We start from the raw sequence: 22,957 nt of genomic DNA on the forward strand, positions 1-22,957 counted from the left end.
CCCTCGGATGCTGGGCTCGTCGCCTCTCCTTCTACTGGTTACAACCAGACACGGGCGCTAAATAGGAGTGTAGGAGTAGAGGGACCATACAAACAAGAGAGGGAGACGGGACACACCTGATAAAAAAAAATATGACGCAAGCGAATTGCGGCCATGCAGGGAGCCAGCAGTGGCTGACAGCTGCAGCTGCGTCTCGCAGTCGCTCTAGCGGCGAGACTTCCAGAATTTCCGGTCGTTTAATAAGTTGTCGGCTAGTGGCCCAGTGAGATCCAAAAGCCAAGTGTCGCTCTTAGACAGTGACTGCAGCAGGCCATATTTGACGCATAGAGAGGACGGCGGCTAAGGGCAGCCACGTCGACATCACGTTAGTATCGTCTCTAATACCTGAGGATAAACGGCACGTAAGATCCCAGCGTCGATGTCGGCCCTGCATCTTTTGCATAAACGTGATTCTAGAGATACATCGTTGCTGAAAGAAAATACACTTTGAGTCCTTACGAAGGCAATGTATTTGATACCCCTCTTATGTATTGTGCGCACTGCAAGATTAGCCGCATTTCCGTAGAAGTGGGAGCAGCATTCCTTCTCTCTCCATAAGCAATCGAGGTGTTCATTTTACGAATTGTGTGGTCAGAGTGTACACTTTCTTGCTTCTGCCGACTGTCGGGGTCTCATACGATATACAAGCAGACCGCAGCATTGGGTTCTTGGTATTCTTGGAAAAACGAATTATAAACAGTGCTTCCTGAGAAAGGGGGGGGGGGGGGGGAGAGAAGGCAACCCATTCCGACTTAAATTGTTTTCACTTTTGCCGCATCGAGTGGCGCGATCCAACTCCTTGTTAAAGAGAAAAGCGCTCTATTAAATTTTGCTTCGTACTATAAAGGACCGAAGTAAATAGGCTGGGGTAGTGACTCGAGGGTGACGCCATAAGGACCCTAAAAGAGGGACGCTTAAAGAAGGCGTAAAAACTTCAAGTTCACATTACTATTAGCAAAAACCGGACTGGTTTTTCATTTTAGTGAATTATTGTATTATTTCGAGCACATAATTTCATGGGATCCTTACACTGTTTTGCTTGTTCGTTCACAGTGCTGAAAACGGTATTTATTACGGCTGGCATAATATTAGCATACGCGCTGTTGCACGATTATTACGCAGCTGCCTGCGTCATAATCATTGCGTGCGACGAGTAACAGGAGGGGAGGCAGCCACCATCTAGCTTTGAAGAGTGTGGCACGCAAGTCAGTAATGTAGTGAACTTCATAAACAACAGAAGGGGAATTGTTTTTTTTTTTTTTCGGCTTTTCTGACAATTTGGACACTACAGCTGAAACTTGAAGTACCGCCATTTTACACTAAGCAGGCGAAGGCCACGGCCACTCTGTGAAGTCTGCCGACGGTTACAAAAATTAGATGCCTACTGATTTGTTCTTGCAGACTTTGAGATATTCATGAGGGGGGTATTGGACGCTGGTTATGTCGGCCTAAATTGGTGGTGCCACTCATAGTGCCCAGGCAAAAGGGAATGTGGGAGGTTGGCAAGGAGTGGGGGTGGTCAGGATGCTCCTCTAGTCGTCGTTTGCTTCATAGTCATGGTCCAGACGGGAGGAGAGCGTCCATTGGAGGAAGAGGCCGATCTCCTCCAGGAGGGTCTCAGGATCTGGTTGGTTGCTAAGAGGGGTTCCTGGTCAGGAACAGCAGCTGGTCCTCCGTGGCAGAAGGGGGTTCGAGTGCGCGGTAGCCTGCCTCCAGCCATCGCAATCACAATCTTTTATGTTCCAACCCAAATTTGGGAGGCACCTCAGCGAAAAAAATCATTTCTAGGGGGCACTTGGATCACTAAATTGCGATGAGGCGAAAGCCTCTATCGCGCGGTGGTCCGAAGCCCTCCACTATGGCACCTCTTTCTGTTTTCACTTCCACCTTCCCGTTGACGCGATAGCGTAAGCTACCAGCCAACATACAAAGCCCCAATTTAACCGCGTGAACGTGCCTGCGTGGCCTAGGGATATTATGAATTCAAGGGTTTTGGCTGGTTGATTCTGATATGGCCCTCCCATATGAAAGTAGAGGCTCGATTTGGCAGCTCCTACCAATAGTAATGTCAGGAAGCCTTACGTCCATTTAGTGCGCGACCATGTCAGCTGACAGCTACCGCCTCTCACGACGTTTTTCCTCTTCTTCTTGCTGCCTTCGGATGTAACGAACAGACTGCCACCGCGAGTATGAGCGCTTAAAAAATTTTGCCTTAAAAGCAGGCGCAAACTGTGTGAGAGCGCCTAGGACCCCTCCCATACATAGCAGATTTCAGTTCAGCAGGAAGCAACTTTACATAGAACACATTGCAGGTATAAGCACAGGCACAAACATTGCAGCTAGGCATTACATATATGAGCAGCGCCAAAAAGCGAAAAAAGAATAGCGTAATAAAAGACGTTGCACAGGATGCTAAGCCACGAACAATGATGAGCAGAACGTCCGGCGATCAGTCGTAGCTTGCAGACGCCGGGAGCTGGGGGCACTGGCACTTGGTCTGAAGCTGCAAGGTCGGCCTCGAGTCATACAGGAAAGCAACAGGGTCTGGGGTCAAGCTGATCTCGAGAGAGTCCACAGCCAAGTGGAGTCCCCCCAGTTCTGCTGCAGTTGAACAGCCCGGGAGAGGCAACCTGCAGGAGCTGGACGTTCCTTTCTGTGCAGCCGTCCTCGCCGCTGCAGCCTGGTCCGTGGACGGCAGTAGAGAGCAGTCGATTCATAGTAGGATGCTCCCTGTGCTCTCTTCCGTGAGGGCGGCGGTAGCCTCGCCAAGAGCAGCAACAGGGGAGCAGCGCTTGTCCTCGTTGAAGTCCAGGGTGACCTCCAAAAGGAGGAGGGGGGGGGGGGGGGGTTCGGAGGCACAATCTAGTCACCTTGGGTGAATTTTATGATTTCTTAATAGGCAGCCGTCAGTTGTCGCATTTAAGAGTAGAGAAGAGCATGAAGTCGATCCACGTGGGTGACACTTCTCCGGAGGAGCAGCAGGGTCAGCGGTAGACACCAAGTTCTGCCAGTGGTGTGATGCATGCTTATTTATTTTCTTCATTCCTTGTGCGACGCAGGGGCTTCGGAGTCGTATCTAAGACTTCACCGTGCCGCGTTTACACTTGTTTTTCAAAGCGGCTAGTTCGAATTTTAGACACACTACGACACAAAGTCCCAGCATGTGTAAGTCGAGAGATCACACCCAGTCATGTATGTTTTCCGGAGTTCCTGGAGTATAATATCTTGAGATATTAACAAAAAGGAACATTAATAATTTTTCAAGACTGCTTTTTTCACTTACATGCTTCGCATTTTCCACCTATATTCTTAATTTTTGACAGGATAAACCAAGCATATATACGACCAGCGTTCCGTGAACGAAACCGGGCCAACACCGCGCGCTGACGCTCAACGATCGAGATGCGGGCCAGGATCGAAGATCGCATCGTGCACTCACCCTTTCCCACCATCGAGATACCGTGCTGCTCCTTCTACCAGGCAGCAAAGGAAGCGCTTCTGAAGGATCCGGAAAAGCCGGCGATGGTATGTGCCTCTCTGTGATTTTTGAAACAGATGAACTTGAATGAGCCAACATTAAAAGCTAACTGCAAAGATTCATTTGTGCCGTAAATGAGGCTGTGATGTATGAGCATTAGAAGTTGCATCATGAAGAGAAACAGGTGTCTGGCAGTGTTGTGTAAATTCTGGTCCACTGCTAAAGAGGACATGGGACCGCTTGCTTGCAGCGCTCTACAAAAAACTCTCAAGACGAATACACAAAGCGCGTACGCAGTAAGCACAGCCGGCTTCTCTTCCCCGAGCGTGCACATGCTGCCGCCAATTCTCGCGAGATATCGGCGGCAGCGCTTATCAAAGTGTGTAGGCCACGCGGTGGCGCTGACATCGAGGCACTCTTAAAGCCCGGGCTTTAGGCACTCTACCGTACAAGGGGTTTTAGTACATGTAGTACACAGGGGAGCCACCTGTGGCGATCGGCAGGTGTACAAGTGGAGAAAAAAAAAAAAAAACTCCTTTGAGGCACTTAGATAACTCAAGTGCGCTAACGCGGAAGCTGTTTGCGACTCTTTGCACTAATTTGTCTCGTTTGTACTCGTTTGCTGGGAATGTACGGCGAGGGTACTGACGCTAGCTTGACGTGGGGCGACGTATGACGGCACGCGCAGGCTTAGAACGCCAAAGGAACTTGTTGCTATGCGCGGCGGCAAGGTGCGGCGCCGCCCGTGACGTCACGCACATGCAAATTGCGGCACGCGTTTTTGCTGTGACATACTGTCGTCGTTTGCTAGACACACCTAGCTAGGCACGCCTATATGAAATTCTTTTATAATTAGTAATGTTATGTCTTCTAATTAGTTACAAAGTACTAATTATATACTAATTTGGTCTTCTAAGTTGTTTAATCATTTACGTTGAGATTCACCCTGCTTCAACGTCTTCCGTTTGTTGTGATGTCCTCGTCCACGATTCCCCATTTTGACAAATTTTGACCATGTCAAGTTCCTCGGCATTCGTAAGTATTAATTACGTTTAATTACATAATGTTTACTCTAATTTGACACAAATCAGGCATTTTCCCGTTCATTCTCGGATATTTTCACACTGCTCCGACAACTTCCAGATTATGTGAAGTCACAAACCTGGTTTTTCGCTTTTTGAACCCAAAGTATATCTTTTTGAGTGATCTTAGCATTAATTGTCTTAATTGCACACTGCTGATCTAATTCCACATAAACCCGGTGGTTCTAACCCCAATTTGACGTTTTAGTTCTACTCTGACGTCTGCTCTATCTGCAAGTCCCCGACGTCCGCACTGATTTGACGCCAGTTTGAGATCTTTGGCACTAATTAATTAGCTAATTACTCTCCAATCATGAAACTCGGGCTGAAGGTCATTTTCTCCTCTATCTGATACAGTTATTGTTTTTTCCTGTCTTTATTATTTGCTGCGCTGGAAGCCATGGAAAGGTTTTGGGACCGCACACTTTCTGCGCGCATCCGTGAGCCTATATAATGATTTTCACCTTAAAAATTATTTTACACTTGTGGAAGATAGATCAATCAGAGGCTGGATGGTGTTAGCCACGGAAGAGTCGCCCAAAACAAAAAATTTGAGTAAAGCAATGATTTTGAGAAGTTTATAAGGAATAATCAGTTCAGTTCAGTCGTTCAGTCGTGTCCGACTCTTCGTGACCCTATGGACCATGTAACGCCACGCTCTCACTATCTTCCTAACATCACATAACTTCATCTGCAGTGCCTCGAGGATGCCATCTAACCATCGCGTTCGCTGCCTGCCCCTTCTCCGGCGACCCTCAACCTTTCCCAACATCAAATCTTTCTCAAGCGACTCCTCTCTTCTCATCAGATGACAAAAGTAGCTTAGCTTTAACTTTAGAATTCGACCCTCCAATGAGCAGTCAGAGTTTATGGTCGACAATATCGACTGATTTGATCTTCTGGCAGTCCAAGGAACTCTCAAGAGTCTTCGCCAGCACCACAATTCAAACGCGTCAATTCTTCGGCGGTCAGCCTTTTTCACGGTCCAACTCTCGCACCCATACATCACAACTGGAAAGACCATAGCGCGAGTTATACGGATCTTGGTTGGCAGACTAATGTCTCTGCTCTTTACTAGGCGGTCAAGGCTAACCATTGCTTTCTTTCCAAATGATTAGAGATCATCCAATGATTTTAAATGCCATCTCTTTAATGATGGCGTGACGGCTGCATTTCACGGCTTAGGCAAACATCGTTTGGTTTCAAGAATTTTGACCAATACTGTAAATAAGAAAATAGCCTGGAGAAGATAAAAAGTGCAAGAGTACCAACGGAAAGCAAGCTGGAGGCCTAATGGGCTATGGAGCATTGTCACTCCATAGTGAGTGCCCCGTAATTTTACTTGTGCTTCGTCAAAACAGAGTTGTAAAATATAATGACATTTGTAATGGAATTTAATGCTTCAGAAAAAGCTCCTACGCTGCTTTTGCAATAAAAAAACATTTGACATTACTTTCTGCTGAAAACGACAAAACGGACCCTTCGACCTTGTAGTCATGCAGTTTCAGGGGCCTCCTGATTACCGTCAACATCGCATAGAGCAGACAGACACTCGTTTTACGCCTCTACTGTTAGAGACTAAAGTAGTAATAGCAACGATATAAAGCACTGCGAAAACTCCCAACGAGCGAAGACTAGCATTGTAATGTGAAAGCATGGCTAGATACATAATGCGAAAATCCGCATGGCATTGTCGTTGTGGTTAACACTCCATAATACCCATAAAATGGCAGCGAGTGGTAGAGTCTGAAAGTAAAGTAGAGGTAATTCGATAAAATAAATTGGTCGGCATTGTAGTTCAAACTCAGACCCAGATCAGACGGGAACGTAACGAATAGGCCACGAAGGGCTTTTTTAGACATGCTTGTTTATTACCCGTGGTCCTGTAAAGTAGGGGGTATATAAACAGGATATTTACAAAACACTCAGCTAATTGCTTCGCTGCACAAGCTTTACAGAAAACACAACATAACTAAAATGGTTGCAAGGATGGCACCATATCAAGATTGGAAAGTAGTATAGTCCTGTGGGAACTCATTTTCTTCACAGACGTCTTTTAGTTGAATCGCCACACGGTTAAAATAAATCCTTGGTACAACAAACACAGGGTTGCGGACCAATATGCACACTTTCCAGTAGTTGTTGATTCAAATCATAAAACTCTTATCATAGGTTTGTAACTAGCTTCAGTAACCACAAGGTATCGTGCACTGTAAGAACTTAAAATACAGTATTTCTTCAGTGCACTTTGTAACACGCCCCAGACAAAAATCGCATCATTGTGAGCAGCGAAAAAGTATTTAATGGTTTCAGGTTCATTGCACAAACGGCAATTAATAGAAGGTACAAAAATGCTTTTCTTGAGCAGTTCGAAGAAAACTGTTCTGGTGCCAGAGAAAACCCGTAATCTAAGTACCTGAGTTAAGTCATAATGACCTTTAACCTGAAATTACAAAGAAGTGTACAATGACAGCAGAAAGAGCATGGTTATCATCTATTCATACACACTCGTGTTCGAAAAAGGATACAAGTCCTTACTAGATGCGTTGGCTGTGAAAAACCGCATTAAACCATAAAACTCCTGCATAAATCCTACCAAAGAGGTGCGGTCAGTAAAATATAAAACAATCACCTAGTTAGCAAGGCGAGTCACGAATTTATTGTGGATGAACAATCTTACAATAAATCAATCAATCAATCATTCAATAAGTCTTGATTTTAACGTGCGCAGCAAGGAACCGTGCTCGAATAAGAAAACAAATGCACAGAAAAACTTCACATATAGGGACAGAAAATAAAATAACGAAATAACACAAAGAGTGAAATTCGAACTGAACGTAGGCTCGTGGGCAATGAAATAGATGATAACCATGTCTTGCAGATCACATTACAAAAACAATGAACAAAGAAGAAGAACAAGAACAGTCGTTAACTATATTAATGCAGAAATGTACAGGCACTACTCTACCATATGCCAACGAATATGTAGTCCCTAGAATACAAGCTAGAAATTGTTGCATTTGGTGTCGCGTGCTCAACCCACCGCTGACGCCAGTTGTTAGGTTTGGGTCGCGAGTGCCGGGGTTGCGTACCGCTGCGGCGCGCGGCCCCTCGGTAGCGTTGGCCTGGCGGCTCCGTGGACGGCGGACGGCATCAAAGGTGCCAGCAAAGACGAGGCGTCTTTTAACGAAACAACCTTTACTGTAACATCAGGAAGAAACGGGCAGTGAAGCTGACCCGGAGAGATTACAGACACTCTCACACAGCTGGTGTCTAGCGTCGTACCAACGCCGCGTCAAAGTAGTCTCTCACTCAGCGGAGTCGGCCGCTGCTTTTTATAGTTTGTCCAGTTCACAGGGAAAGGGTAAACCCTCAAAGGAAAGGGAGAGCCAAACATGTTGGTTCACGACGAATGACTCAATCGCAGGTGTTCCGACCTCATCTCCTCCACCTCCTGCAGACAGGAGAGGGCGACGCACTTTCCCTCGAGCTCCAGGCTTAGCCACTTTTTGCACACACACGCACGCACAGGAACACGCCGAGACTTGTCGGCGGGAGGAATCGTTGCGCGGCCGATGAACGGCGTCGAAATGGCCGATCCGCTCGCGGTTCTGCCTGTTGCCATGCGGTGGCCGCGTCAGCTGTCCCACTTCTCGGTGGAGAAACGTAACAGACTGCCCCGCCGGGGAAGGGAGATCCCGAAGGGCAGGGGACTGCATCCGCTGTCCGGAGGGATCGGGATGTTGCTGCTAGCCGGGGTCGTCCGACTCAGCTTCTCTTGAGCTCAAACGGCCTGAAGAAGTCCTTCGCGAGTCCGGGATTCCAAGGCACTCCGCAACTTGTCTTCAGGAGAGATTTCTGACAACCCACAACATCACAACCACGCTAAAAACTCAACCGGTCAGCCAGCAAGTACGGCACAAACTTCACTAAGTTCTGCCAGACTATTTCCCTCTTATGCCCCCATCTACATTACAGGGCAGCTTAGCAGCACTTGGAACGCGTCCACAAATTTGAAAATCGCATTTTCAAAACAGCATTTCAAACAAAGATAATACAATACAAATTTTCAAAATCCTATGTCAGGAAGAAAAACACCAACTAGTGAATAAAGGCTTCTTCTCAAGTTATGGGCTTCGACTTAAGCCATCGGCATTACCGTTGAGACTCCCCTTTTTGTAACGCACCTCAAAAGAATACTGCTGTAAAGCGAGGCTCCAGCGCAAGAGGCGACCATTTTTGGAAGAAGTTGTCTGCAGCCATTGGAGAGGGCAGTGATCCGTCTCGATGATAAACCTCGAGCCGGCAAGGTAGCACGATAGTTTCTGAACGGCCCACACGAGACAGGCACACTCTTTCTCGGTGGCACTGTACGCCTGCTCACGACCGGTCAGTTTGCGACTAGCATACAGGACGGGGTGTTCCTCTCCTCCAGTCTCTTTCTGGCATAGTACAACTCCCATGCCACGCTCACTAGCATCGCACTGAACCACGAACTCTTTAGTGTAGTCTGGCGATCGTAGCACAGGCTGGCACGTTAGAGCGCTCTTTAAGGCTCTAAAAGCGCTTTCCTTTGTCTCGTCCCAGACGACTGTTTGAGGCTCCGTTTTTCTGAGAGCATCTGTCAGGGGACTCGCAATATCAGAATACCTGGGGATGTATCTCTGATAGTAGCCGGCGACACCTAAGAACGACCGGATATCGGTCTTTGTGCGCGGCTGAGGAAAGTTTCGTATCGCGGCAACCTTTATTTCAGAAGGACGGCGACGACCCTGTCCAACCACGTGACCGAGGTAAACAACTTCGGCACGTGCCAACTGGCACTTGGGAGTTTTGACCGTTAAGCCTGCTTGGCGCAAACGGGTTAGCACTGCCCGCAAGTGTGTCATGTGCTCCGACCAGGATGCCGAGAATACCGCAACATCGTCCAAATAAGGCAAAGCGAACTCCTCAAGTCCCCGCAACACTTTGTCCATGAGGCTTGAAAAGCAGTAAGGCGCGTTCTTTAAACCAAAACTCAAAACTTTAGGACGGAAAGTTCCCATTGGTGAAATGAACGCCGCATACCTACTAGCCTGCTCTGTTAGGGGAACCTGCCAGTAACCCCTGACAAGGTCTAGTGTGGAAATAAACTGAGCGCTACTAACTTTCTCGATGCGCTCCTCGATGTTTGGGATCGGATAAATTTGATCCTTAGTGATGGAGTTTAGCTTGCGGTAGTCGACACAAGGACGAGGGTCCTTGCCTGGTACCTCAACCAAAATCAAAGGGGAGGTGTAATCACTCTCACAGGCCTCCACAACATCCAGCTCCAACATTTTCTTTACCTCAGCCTCCATAATATCGCGCTGGCGGGGTGGTACACGGTACGCCTTGGACCGTACAGGCTCAGAGGAGGTAAGTTCAATGTCATGAGTAAGGACAGAAGTTCTACCAGGCCTATCAGAGAATTGACCTCGAAACTCTTGCAAGAGTTCGTGCAATTCGGTTTTCTGCTCAGGCGAAAGCGGTGCTTTAGCGACTAATTCACTAATTAGCTGTTCGGTGACTTCCCTGTTCGTCACTGTACCTAGTCCCGGAAGTTCGACCGGAAGCTCTTCGGGCATGTTCACCATCATACTCACCACTGCTTCCCTTTGCCTGTACGGCTTAAGCAGATTACAATGGTAAACTTGATGTACCTTCCGTTTTCCTGGCAGACTCACTGTGTAGTTAACGTCCGACAATTTTTGCACAATCCGTGCCGGACCCTCCCACTGCACGTCCAGCTTGTTTTTCAGCGATGGGCGTAAAATCATTACCTCATCGCCCGCCTCAAAGCGACGGGTCCTAGCTGTCCTATCATAATGGACTTTGGCCCTCTGCTGAGCTTTGATCATGGCTTCTTCTGACAACTCCTGCGCCCGCCTCAAACGTTCGAGCAACCTGAGCACGTACTCTACTACGACTGGGTCATCGCCCTGGCCTTCCCACGATTCACGAAGCATGCGAAGAGGAGATCGCAGCGTCCGACCGTACACGAGCTCTGCTGGCGAAAACCCTGTAGTTTCATGCGGCGCGGTTCTTAGGGCAAACATCGCCGCCGGCAGGCATAGCTCCCAGTCAGTTTTTCGCTCAAAACACATAGCTCTCAAAAGCCGCTTCATGACGGAGTGAAGTTTTTCAACGGAATTCGACTGGGGATGGTACACGGAGCTATGCAAGAGCCTTATTCCGCATCTTTCCAGGAATGATGTGGTCAAAGCGCTAGTGAACACTGTGCCCTGATCTGATTGGATTTCTGCAGGAAAACCAACTCGCGCAAATATGGACAGCAGTGCATTCACTATCTCCACTGAACTGAGTTCTTTAAGCGGGACTGCCTCGGGGAACTTTGTCGCGGGACAAATCACTGTCAGAATATGTCTATACCCTGAGTTTGTTACCGGTAGTGGTCCCACAGTGTCAATAACGAGCCTTCTGAACGGTTCCGTAATGACGGGCACCAACCTCATCGGCGCTCTCGATTTGTCCCCAGGTTTGCCCACATGCTGACAGGTGTCACATGTCTTTACAAACTCTTCTGCGTCCCGAAAACATCCTGGCCAATAGTACTCTTGCAATAGGCGGTCCTTAGTCTTTTTAATTCCTAGGTGTCCTGACCACGAACCTCCATGCGACAAGCGCAACAGATCCTGACGATAGCACTCAGGCACGATCAGCTGATCGAACTCAATTCCCCTGCGGTCTCGATACTTTCGGTACAGGACCCCATTTCTTACTTCAAAACTGACATTTTTCTTGGCGATACCTTCTTTTAGATTGCAGCGGATGTTCTCAAGGCTGCGATCCTTTTGTTGCTCGGCTATCAAAGCAGACTTGCTGACATTCAGCAACAAGTTAAGACTCTCTGACGTAGGCGCGACGAACAAACCTGCAGATAGCTCTTCTAAACTACCCGTGTTGGGCATTTTCTCTCCTGTATCCGGTGCCTTCAATTTTTCAGGCTCACTTGTGTTTACAGCGGACGTGGTCTCAATTTCAGCGTGCTGTTCCTCCGACCCTTTTTCATCGCTTGACAACCTCATCTTCGGAATTACCGCCTTTGCAGCTAGCTCCCGAGCTCTAGATCTGGTTAAGGCCAGTACGCTAGCCTCTCCAAAAACAAGCCCCTTTTCGCGCAAGAGGTGATCGGACTTGTTTGAAAACAGGTACGGGTACTGAGGAGGAAGCATAGATGACACCGCAGCTTCTGTCTCAAGAGCGCCGAAAGGCCCCTCAATAAGCACTTTGGCTATGGGCAAACATACGCTGTGAGCTTCCACTGCTTGTTTGATCCACGCGCATTCACCCGTGAACATCTCTGGTTCTATGTAAGAAGGGTGAACAACATCCATGGTGGCCGCAGAATCGCGAAGCACTCGACACTGTTTCCCGTTCACGAGGAGGTCTCGAGTGTACGGTTCGAGAAGCTTCATGTTCTCGTCACTTCTGCACAACGACAAAAACACGATCTTTGGTTTCGTCTCTGGACACTGCGCCGAAAAATGACCAGGCTTCTGGCACGTATAACAGACGCGCGATTGCCTTGCCTCGAACCTCTTTTTCCGTTCGGCTTCGGTTACCTCCGTCGCTTTATCGCCGGCCGGACTGCTTTGACTCGCATCCGCACCACGTTTTTTTTCCTTAGCTTTAAAGGGCTTGAACTTCGGCCTCTCAAACTTAGAGCCGAATTCCCCCTGTTGACCGTCCTTAGCTCCACGAGCCCGACGCGTCACAAACTCTTCAGCTAGCTCGGCGGCTCTATCCACCGTACTAACATCTGGCCTATCCATGACCCAATACCGCACGTTCTCGGGTAACCGACTGTAAAACTGTTCCAGCCCGAAACACTGCAAAACCTTATCGTGGTTACCAAACGCTTTTTCTTCTTTGAGCCACTCATACATGTTTGACATAAGCTTGTAGGCAAACTCTGTATACGACTCACTTTTGCTTTTCTCATGATCTCGAAAATTCCGACGGAATGCTTCTGCTGACAGCCTGTACTTTCTTAGCAGACTCGATTTAACTTTGTCGTAATCCTCTGCTTCCTCTTTTGTCAAGCGAGCGATTACGTCTGCCGCCTCACCGGGTAACAAAGTGAGCAAGCGCTGTGGCCACGTTTCCCGAGAAAACTCTTGCTTCTCGCACGTTCGCTCGAAGTTAACCAGGAACAAACCAATGTCCTCTCCAAGCTTAAACGGCCGCATTAGGTCACTCATTTTGAACGATTCCCGTTCTCCTGCACCGTGAGCCCGACTTGCACTGCCAGCGCGTCCCGCGTTTATTTCGAGACGTTTCATGTCCATAGCGAGTTGACGGTCTCGCTCCTCTTTCTCTTGCCTTTCCTTACGGTCTCGCTCCTCTTTCTCTTGCCTTTCCTTACGGTCACGTTCCTCTTTCTCTAGCCTTTCCTTACGTTCACGTTCACGTTCACGCTCACGTTCACGCTCCTCTTTCTCTAGCCTTTCCTTACGTTCTTCAATGATCTCAAGGCATTCCAAAAGCTCGTCATCTTCAGCTTTCGACTCAAGAATAGCCTTTAACACTTCTGGTTTTCTGAGTTTGTCTGACAAATTCAGACCCAGCTCCTTCGCAAGCTCTAGCAATTTCGGTTTGCGAAACGACTTCAAATCCAAATCCATGGCTGTTCCGAATGCTGCCTTCTCTACTGCCCACTATTGCCTTGCTGCAATTAACCCAGCAACAACGACAACACAATTACCAGCTCTGTTCTTTACTTAACAAAAGCCTGGCAAAACTCAGTAGAAGAAAGTCCCGCACTCACCAAACCTCGCAGCCAAGAATCCAACGCAGTCGTTCCGCTGCAGGCAACCAGTCATCACACAGGGCTCGTTGCACTGCTCCCGCCTTTCCGCTGAGCTGCTTTGATTCACGAGTCACGCCTGTGACATCTCCGCTCTTCCCACCAGATGTTGCACCTCGGTCAGGCCTGGCTCGTTTCACCGACCACGGTCACTGCTTGGTCGTCCTCGTCTCTCCGCTGTTCACCAGTTGTTAGACGACGGTATCGCCTGGCTCGTCCCTCCAACCACGGTTACGGCTTGGTCGTCGTCGTCCCACCGCTGTTCACCAATTGTTGCATTTGGTGTCGCGTGCTCAACCCACCGCTGACGCCAGTTGTTAGGTTTGGGTCGCGAGTGCCGGGGTTGCGTACCGCTGCGGCGCGCGGCCCCTCGGTAGCGTTGGCCTGGCGGCTCCGTGGACGGCGGACGGCATCAAAGGTGCCAGCAAAGACGAGGCGTCTTTTAACGAAACAACCTTTACTGTAACATCAGGAAGAAACGGGCAGTGAAGCTGACCCGGAGAGATTACAGACACTCTCACACAGCTGGTGTCTAGCGTCGTACCAACGCCGCGTCAAAGTAGTCTCTCACTCAGCGGAGTCGGCCGCTGCTTTTTATAGTTTGTCCAGTTCACAGGGAAAGGGTAAACCCTCAAAGGAAAGGGAGAGCCAAACATGTTGGTTCACGACGAATGACTCAATCGCAGGTGTTCCGACCTCATCTCCTCCACCTCCTGCAGACAGGAGAGGGCGACGCACTTTCCCTCGAGCTCCAGGCTTAGCCACTTTTTGCACACACACGCACGCACAGGAACACGCCGAGACTTGTCGGCGGGAGGAATCGTTGCGCGGCCGATGAACGGCGTCGAAATGGCCGATCCGCTCGCGGTTCTGCCTGTTGCCATGCGGTGGCCGCGTCAGCTGTCCCACTTCTCGGTGGAGAAACGTAACAAAATTCAGACAAATACGTTAAGGCAATATAATCACTGAACACTGAACAAACAATCAGATATAAATGCACATTTTTAAATGTGAAATATGATTGGAAACAGGCAGAACAGATAATGAGATATTGATAAAATAAACGGGAGAAAGGGCACAAGTGAAGCTAATACGGTAGGCTTGAAAGTGGAAAATATAAGTGAAGAAACGGGCTGTTCAGAATACAACGCTGCAAACATCCAATGGGACAAGGAAGGCTTATTTGTCGTTGTACCCGAATATAGTTTCCCTGGCCTCGCTGTGGTGGTCCAGTAGTTAGGGCGCTCGACTACTGTGCCCAAGCATGCGGGATCAAATTCCGGTCGCGACAGCTGCTTTTAGATGGCGAAAAGCTAGGTGCCCATGTGACAATAATCTTAAAACATTAAGCTCAAGGCTGAAGACAGCACAAGAAACCTACTTGGATGTTTTCTTCGCGGTGAAGACTCCCAAGACGGACATTCAGTTCAGGACGATTGTTTTAGAACGTCGCATATGGGAGTATACGATCCTTATGGTGTTTCTGCTGGAACACCTCAAGGCGCAGAAACTTAAAGACCCTTTTAAGATACCAAGTTCTTCCACCGTTATCCAATTTTTATAGACAAAAACCAGTTCAGATGCTCTTCAGTGAACATTAGCGTGGAGCTCTTGTTCTATTCATTGCCACAAGATAGAAAAACGAATGTAGTTTATTGTGTTCGGCTGCCTTGTGGCGGAATCTACAACGGGTGGAAGGGTGGATGTCCAAACGTCCCTTGAGTCAGCACTTTAACACTCTTTAGGGGAAAATGCGGAGTCTAATCTGGCAGTGCACGTTCTATCTCGTCAATGCAAGGCGGAGGACGACCGTATCATTGAACACCTGATTTCAGCGATGCTTGTGAGGCTTGTGAAAACAATAAACAAATCTGCTGGGAGATGGTCGCGAGCCTTATTACATCGCTAAGGCTAAGGACACATGTGGTTAAGCCTTCAGTGAAATTTCATCAAGAGGAGTTGGCGTTTTGAAGCGAAAGCTTCACTGGGCTAATTGCGGCGCGTTTCGCGTCCGCCGAAGTTTGATTTGACCTTCAGCCGACCTTCAGCTGCGTGATTAGCGGCACGTGGCCTGCATGCTCGCCGCCCCCTTTTTCTTCTTCGCACGTGTAATGCACGAAGCGTGCGGCGCTGCTGCTGCTTCGCTTCTTCTACATCGCACACCTGCTTCTTGTTCTTCCCACACTTGGCAAACTACATTCGTACAGGTACATATCTCCCCAGATATGCAACACTGCCCGACACAGTGCCGCATAGCCTTCCAGACCCCTCCTACATTTCCTTCCACCGCCAAACTGCCCATCTTGCTCGCCTCTTGGGATCTCTCCCTTCAAAAAGCCCTCGACACCTTCTTGTCGTCTAGCCCCGACTGTGGTGTCCTTAAGGACCGCAGATATGCATGGAAAAGCCGCACGCATTCACTTTGTTTAGCCTTGTTAAACAGTTCTTTAATTTTCAAACCACTCGTTTTCAGGCATGGATGTGTCGGAACCCCTTGTGGAGTGGAAGTGTTGGGCTGCCCCTTGAGACAGGGGTGAGGGGGAGGTGCGATCTTGTGAGGACTGTGAGCTGGTAGTGGAATTGTGATTGAGTAAGGCTTAACTATAATCTGGCTTCATAAGCCAGCACGCCACGGCCTGCAGACGATGTGGGGGAAAAGCAACGCGTCAGCGTCGATATGCATGTCGCTAAAAGGGATTCGACACCTCCCAACACAGCGCCGCTCAATCGTCGGACACCTAAGACACCTTCCATTGCAGGCCCGTCCGGAAGGGCAGCCAGCGCTCCAGTTTCAGTGATGTCGGAATCAACAAACGGAATATACGCTCTCTCTCTCTCTCTTTCGTGCACGCGTTTTTCGTTTCCGCACTCCTCTCTCGTTTCTTTCGCAATGAGAAAGTGAAGTCGGATTGGAATCTTTGTTCTTTTAACCCTGTAAAACTGTGTCTGGCGCGCGACCCTTTTCTATGGGCATGGAATTAACGGACCCTGAATATCGCTTTGTCAACTCTAGGGGTCCGAGCTCATGAAATGTTCTTGTTTCTTAATTCATGTTCGGACTGTGATTTCTCTACGTTGGGCCATGCATTTGATCACCTGAATACTGCTTTTTGTATTGCTTTTTAATGTACTGCAGACATTATGTCATATTCACCTAGTGGCCATTTACGCATAATGCTCTAAATAAAATTTATCTAAAAGTAAGATGAATTAATTCTATGGTTTCTAAAATGGCAAACTACGCTGAATAAACAGTCGCATAAGCTAAAGAAGTGTGCTTATTGCTCTGAAAGGTCCGAAGAGCCTTTTTGGCAACTCAGATATTTTCACGGGAGGCTTGCAAGAGGTGCATTCTTATTCCAAAGTGATGGCAGAAAGAAAAGCGTTTGGCATTTCGCATTGCCTCTGTGACATTCCGAGGGTTAATGACTATACCATTTGAAATAATCAATGCTCACAGTCTGATTACTGCACTTGGTTACATCCCATCGACATTTCTGCGATGACAGCACAATATATACAAAAATGATTTGTAAACTGTTGGTAAACATGTGTGTGCTAAAATAGCTTTGTAAGTACGTGCCACTGATAAGGCTGGCTAAGCAGCAAATTGGGTTTTTAAGGGAACCTCCGAAACTTTGAGGTGGGCCAACTACTGCCACTAGGAAGAGAAAGTGACCCAGAAGCATTGCTGCATCTTCTCATTCTCTCGAAATTATGCGCAGGCTCTCATCTCAGGAACGCTTAACCAGAGTTGAATAAGAATTGACAGAGCTTTCTACAAGCTTGCATGCATCTTATTGGTCGCGTCCAAATCAGAAACGGTCTGTCTGCCTGGCTGCCCTACATGGTCGGTTCCACTGCAACAAACTGCGAAGATAGTGTTGATGCAAACAAAGCGGAAATCACCTATTGAAGATAGTGGTCCATATGTTGCATGATTGCAGACGTACAGTCGTGAGCAAAAGTAATATACAACACTCAGCCGGTGACCGAGCTCGGAAAAACTGCATAGAAATGCCATATATTAATAGTGACAGGGGCAGCGACAGTTACATGTGCATGTGGATAAAATGTCGCACCGCCACGATTATCTTGATCCCAGATGGCTGTTGCTGGATGAAGTCGCAATACAGTTTTCCCGAGCTCCGTTACCGGCTCAGTGTTGTATATACCTCTTTTGATCACGACTGTGCATTCAGTACACAGAATATTGAATGCACGGAATATTCAATGCATGGCAGGGAATACCGTTTCGCCCTCAGAAAAAAAAAAACGTGCATAATATTCTTCTTCTTTCGAAATGTATCTTGACAATATTAATGAAGTTAAAACCACATCACGGATGTGGAATCGAAAGGCATCGACAAATATTTTTCTTTGGCATTCCATAAAGACCACACTTACTGCGAAATAGACAAGCATAAACACATACAAAACAATGCAACCAAACATTACCAACGTGACGCATGGAAACTTACAGCACGGGTAATTTCTCAATGTGTAAATGCACTGAGACGGAATTTATAGATTTGTAAAATATTACGCGCTTGGTTCATTTGAATCATAGTATAGGCAGTGGCATAGTTAAAACAATACACAGCTTGACGTCCGCATGTCACAATGTCTTCACAGTCACAACACAGTCATGCAGTAAAAGCAATCGCATGCACATACTAACCTCTGAACGCTTTGGTAGATTTACTGCCATCTTAGGTGAAGGACTCACTGCTGAGAAACTGACACTGAGGTCTGGGAACAGTGCACCACTTTTGAATCTCTGTGGACAGTATATGGCTTCCCCTGTGCTCTGTACTGAGTGATGCCTTAACAACAACACGATAATAAATGTGCCGACCAATTTTAAAAATGCTTGTACCACCGTGTATGTATAGCCACGCAATAATTTTGTTCTCGGTCGGGTGGTCTGTTTCTTTTCTGGTATTCAGTTTTGGTGTATGGGGAAACTTCTTTTTTTTTTTACATAGAACTTGCGAAACAATTGCTTTCTTTCATAACACAGATTGCCGCGTTGTTGGAACCAATATTTTGTAAGGACTGCAGAAAACCATATCACAGGCTTCAAGTAGGGAGAGAGCTCAATTTTATTTCTTTCGCTGGCTAACTTCAGGTTAGCTGGGATGTACCGAATGTTCGAAACTGCTTCGAAGGTTCAAAGCATTCAGTTAATCGGGAAACAGGCTAGGGCCGCACACACTAGAAGCATTTAAACAGATTTAGAGCCCTTAAAATACTCAGTAAAGTTTAGTCGGCTTTAGTACCGAAGGCGACAATGAAAGCGTGCGAACTGGACTAAATAATTGTTCGAAAGCGAACGCCCATAAATGTGACGTATTGATGCATCAACAATTCATTTGTTTGCGAAATCTAAAAATATTTTTTTGTTTGTTTGACTGTTTGTTTGCTTGAACAACTCAAACGCAGGCTGATGGCACCATCATGGTGACGCGCAGAGAGCTCCTCGTGCTCATGGAGCGCTACGCAGCAGGCTTCCAGAAGCATGGCCTAGGACCAGGTCACAGGGTATGCGTCCACGTTGAAAACAATGTGCAAAACTTCGCCGCCATGTGGGCGTGTGTCTTCGCTGGGGCAAGCATTGTGCTGGCTCGGGCTTCGATCACCGAACGTAAGCAGTATAAATCACGAAACGAACTGCTTTTTTTCCTTTGTTCTTCTTCTTCATTGTCTTAATTATTCGCAGTCATGCTCTCAACGGTGGCTTTTGCTTTAGATTAGGAAAGAACCATTTCGAGTTTAATTCCAACATCTTGCCTTGAGCTTCAAGAGACGCGCCGACAGGGAAGCTCTCTTGAAGTGTTACCCTCTTACTATCTTCGATCCAATCAGTAATTAATAGGATTGAGCTTACCGCTTCCCACACATGGCCCCAATTTTAGGAGAATGTGCAGAAAACAATACACCGTTTCAGACTAAAGTTGCAATAGACAGCAACTGATACCAGAAAGGCTCTCGCTAACTGTTGATTTGGATTTCTCCTAAAAACACACGGTCTATGGCAGTTGCTCAGAAAACGTACAGCTTATAGTCTTCACTGGGATGCACAAAGTTTTCACTTCCTCATCTGGGATATGAACGTTTTTTGTTCGTTTGTTTTTCGACACGCCGAAGCAGTAATATCTACTCTGCTAGCCTCTGATGTAGACTTGTGGGAAACTACCTACAAGCAGTTGCACTAGTTTTAGTGGATTGTCTCCCGAATTGTGTTATATATCCTGACACCTAAGCCAAAATAAAAAAATATGTTGTCAAGTGTTCTAAAGAAAAAAAGACCGCTTCGTCTAAATAAGGATAACTGCGGTACATCACGTGTAAACTGCTTTTCAGTCGCTGATGTAGTATTTAGCAATATCTGGGCCTTCTAGCAGGCCCTCGGGGCGGTGAAGAGACAAGATATTGAATTTTTCCACGTAAGAGGCCTAGGTCCGGTCTCGTTAAACCCTGCCGGACAATAAATTATCACTTATTCACTGTCTCCAGCCAAAGTGTTTTGAAATCTTTCTTCATGTATTATTTCTTCATAGGTTACTTGGCGTTATCATCAGCGGTGACTGTTTCAAATGCCTTGTAAATATTGGTAAATAATATGGCTCAGCCAACCGTCGTAGCTCACGTTTTGTTGGTGTATTCTTGTTCTAAATAAGATTTCGTTCTCTGCCCAAAGTTATCCTGAATTTATATCAACGATCTTCCTTATTGCGTACCACATAGCAAGCGTTATTAAAAAAATGACGCCGTTATTTTTCGTCGGGTTAAATGCTATATTGATATTAAGTTCTACAGCACACTGTGAGATTTTTCTTGTCGATAGGAGGGAGGACACTTCGGCTACACCTTTAAGGGTACGATGAGATAAAGTTAGATCCTTTCGTTGGCGGTTCTTTTTGAGGATCCTATTTCGCCTAGATGCACTTTTGCGATTCCTTGTTCAGTAACTGCTCATTCTGTGCCTCTATTGTGCCTCTATTGTGCTCATTCTAGGCCTCTAACCTAACCTAACCTAACCTAACCTAACCTAACTTTAATCTGACGCATTATATGAGGCATGGATATAGAACATTGATTTAGCCAAAGGTGACAAAGTGATTCCTGAGTGGAGCCTCTCACTCGCGATCCAGGGCTACCGAAATCGGTTCTCATCTCTGCCCGTCCTTCCTCGGAGATGCCACTCGAGTCGACAGCTCCTGCCAACTGAGCCATGTTTGTTATCGAGACGTCAAGTAGACTATCTAATAATAAACAGAGCTACATCTCAGCTGCAAACTTGCACATGCCGGATGCGTCCTCGTGACATTTCACTCGCAACGACAAGATGCAGAATTATCTACAGAACGATGTCTTTAACGCGATCACCTTGATCATTATTGGTGAGAGCAGTGCTGATCAAAACCGAGCTTTTCCGATTGGAATGCCTGTCTCCTGTACTTTTCTCCCTCGCATATGTGCCTGCAAGCCACTGCGCCTGATAATTTAATTTAGTTTGATCAAAAAAATCATGTCATATCTGATTTAACCTGGAAGCTTTTGGTGTATATATTATGCGACCAACAACGCAAAGAAATGCAAGAATGTCTGCCACGAAATGTTGTCGCGCATTTACTTCTTTAAAACCAATTTTTCATAAGCATTACTTCGTGTCTAAACATAAAAGGTAGGGATCCTAACCATGACATCTTATTTAATTCGCATAAACATATTCGAAATAACGGCGCTATATTTTGTATTAATTTGTCCTAGGAGTATGTATAGCAGGAATAGAAATTAATTTCAGCCTTAAATTTTTGCCTTGTCATTGTTGAAAGTTTATAAGCTTAATCTATTATAAAGAGTAGATTGTAATTCCACCTTCAAACAATATTCCTTCCTGGGCTGCAAATACCTATCATTTTGTATTCAATATCACAAGTCTGTCATACCGTTGTGTGAAACGCATTCTTCCTATACCTGATTCGCTCTTCGTACTTCTGAAGATGAATTCTATAGTATTAATGAGAGGGTTGCAGGCATCGTAATTAGGCTTAATAAGCGGTATAAACTGAAGGTTGTACAGGCCTATGCACCTACATGTAGTTATGATGACCAGGCAGTTGAAAGCTTCTATGAAGATGTAGAATCGGCAATGCGAAAAGTAAAGACGCAGTATACTGTACTAATGGGCGACTTCAATGCCAAGGTAGGGAAAAAACAGGCAGGAGACAGGCAGTAGGTGACTATGGCATTGGTTCTAGGAATAGCAGAGGGGAGTTACTAGTTGAGTTTGCAGAGCGCAATAACTTACGAATCATGAATACCTTCTTCAGCAAACGGAAGAACCGAAAATGGACATGGAAAAGTCCTAACGGAGAGACTAAAAATGAAATCGACTTCATAATGTGTTCAACCCCCGCCATTGTGCAGGATGTAGAGGTAATCGGGAAAGTTCGATGTAGTGACCACAGGATGGTGAGGTCCCGAATTAACCTAAATCTGAAGAAGGAACACAATAGATTAGTAAGAAAGAAACCCATCAACGAATTAGCGGTGAGGGGGAGGGCAGAAGAGTTCAGGATCTCGCTACAGAATAGGTATTCAGCTCTAACTGAGGATGGCGACATTACCCTAGAGGCAAGGAACAATAATTTCATAGATATCATTACTGAGTGCGCGGTAGAAGTAGGCGGTAGGATAGTTAGAGAGGATACCGGTAAGCTGTCCAAGGAGACGAAAGATTTGATTAAGAAACGGCAGAGTATGAAAGCTTCCAATCCAACAGACCAGATCGAATTGGCCGAGATATCAAAGCTAATCAATAAGCGCAAGGTGGCCGATATAAGGAAGTATAACATGGAGAAAATTGAGCATGCTGTAAAGAACGGGGGAAGCCTTAAAGCGGTAAAGAAGAAATTGGGCATAGGCAAAAACCAGATGTATGCGATAAGGGACAAGGCGGGCAACGTCATCACTAATATGGACAAGATAGTCAAAGTAGCCGAGGAGTTCTATACAGATCTCTACAGTAGCCAAAGTAGTCAGGACCGTAATGAGATTGGCGGTAGGGAAAAACAGTCAGACGTTCCACCAGTAACGAAGGACGAGGTCAAGAAAGCACTAGAAACTATGAAAAGGGGGAAATCAGCTGGAGAGGATCAGATAACTACAGATTTGCTGAAGGACGGGGGGGATATCGTGCTAGAAAAACTGGCCACCCTGTATACGCAGTGCCTGGTGTCATCGACGGTACCGGAAGCATGGAAGAATGCAAACATTATCCTCATTCACAAGAAAGGGGACTCTAAGGACCTTAAAAATTACAGACCAATCAGCTTACTGTCTGTTACGTATAAGGTATTTACTAAGGTAATCGCTAATAGAATCAGGACAACCTTAGACTGCAATCAAGCAAAGGATCAAGCAGGGTTTCGGAAACGGTACTCTACTATCGATCATATCCATACCATCAATCAGGTGATAGAAAAATGCTCGGAATATAAC

General features: G+C 46.7%; 2 protein-coding genes across 2 annotated transcripts in view; one reads left to right on the forward strand and one right to left on the reverse strand.

Moving 5' to 3' along the window:
- Positions 1-250: 250 nt before the first annotated feature.
- LOC146208060 (uncharacterized) overlaps positions 251-22,957 on the forward strand; it is a 39,227-nt gene continuing 16,520 nt past the window's right edge. Inside the window, exons 1-3 of the mRNA XM_084591729.1 lie at positions 251-364; positions 3,363-3,564; positions 18,893-19,094. Coding sequence (XP_084447855.1) covers positions 3,442-3,564; positions 18,893-19,094 — 325 coding nt within the window. The 5' untranslated portion in view covers positions 251-364; positions 3,363-3,441. The remainder of the gene's footprint in view (positions 365-3,362; positions 3,565-18,892; positions 19,095-22,957) is intronic.
- Positions 8,512-13,351, reverse strand: LOC146208061 (uncharacterized). Its single transcript, XM_084591727.1, has one exon. The coding sequence runs from the start codon at positions 13,263-13,265 to the stop codon at positions 8,727-8,729; it is 4,539 nt and encodes a 1,512-aa protein (XP_084447853.1). The 5' UTR covers positions 13,266-13,351; the 3' UTR covers positions 8,512-8,726.

Source organism: Amblyomma maculatum, chromosome 1 (assembly GCF_055883805.1).
Source record: "Amblyomma maculatum isolate TAMU_Amacu chromosome 1, ASM5588380v1, whole genome shotgun sequence".
In the NCBI taxonomy this organism is placed as follows: domain Eukaryota; kingdom Metazoa; phylum Arthropoda; class Arachnida; order Ixodida; family Ixodidae; genus Amblyomma; species Amblyomma maculatum.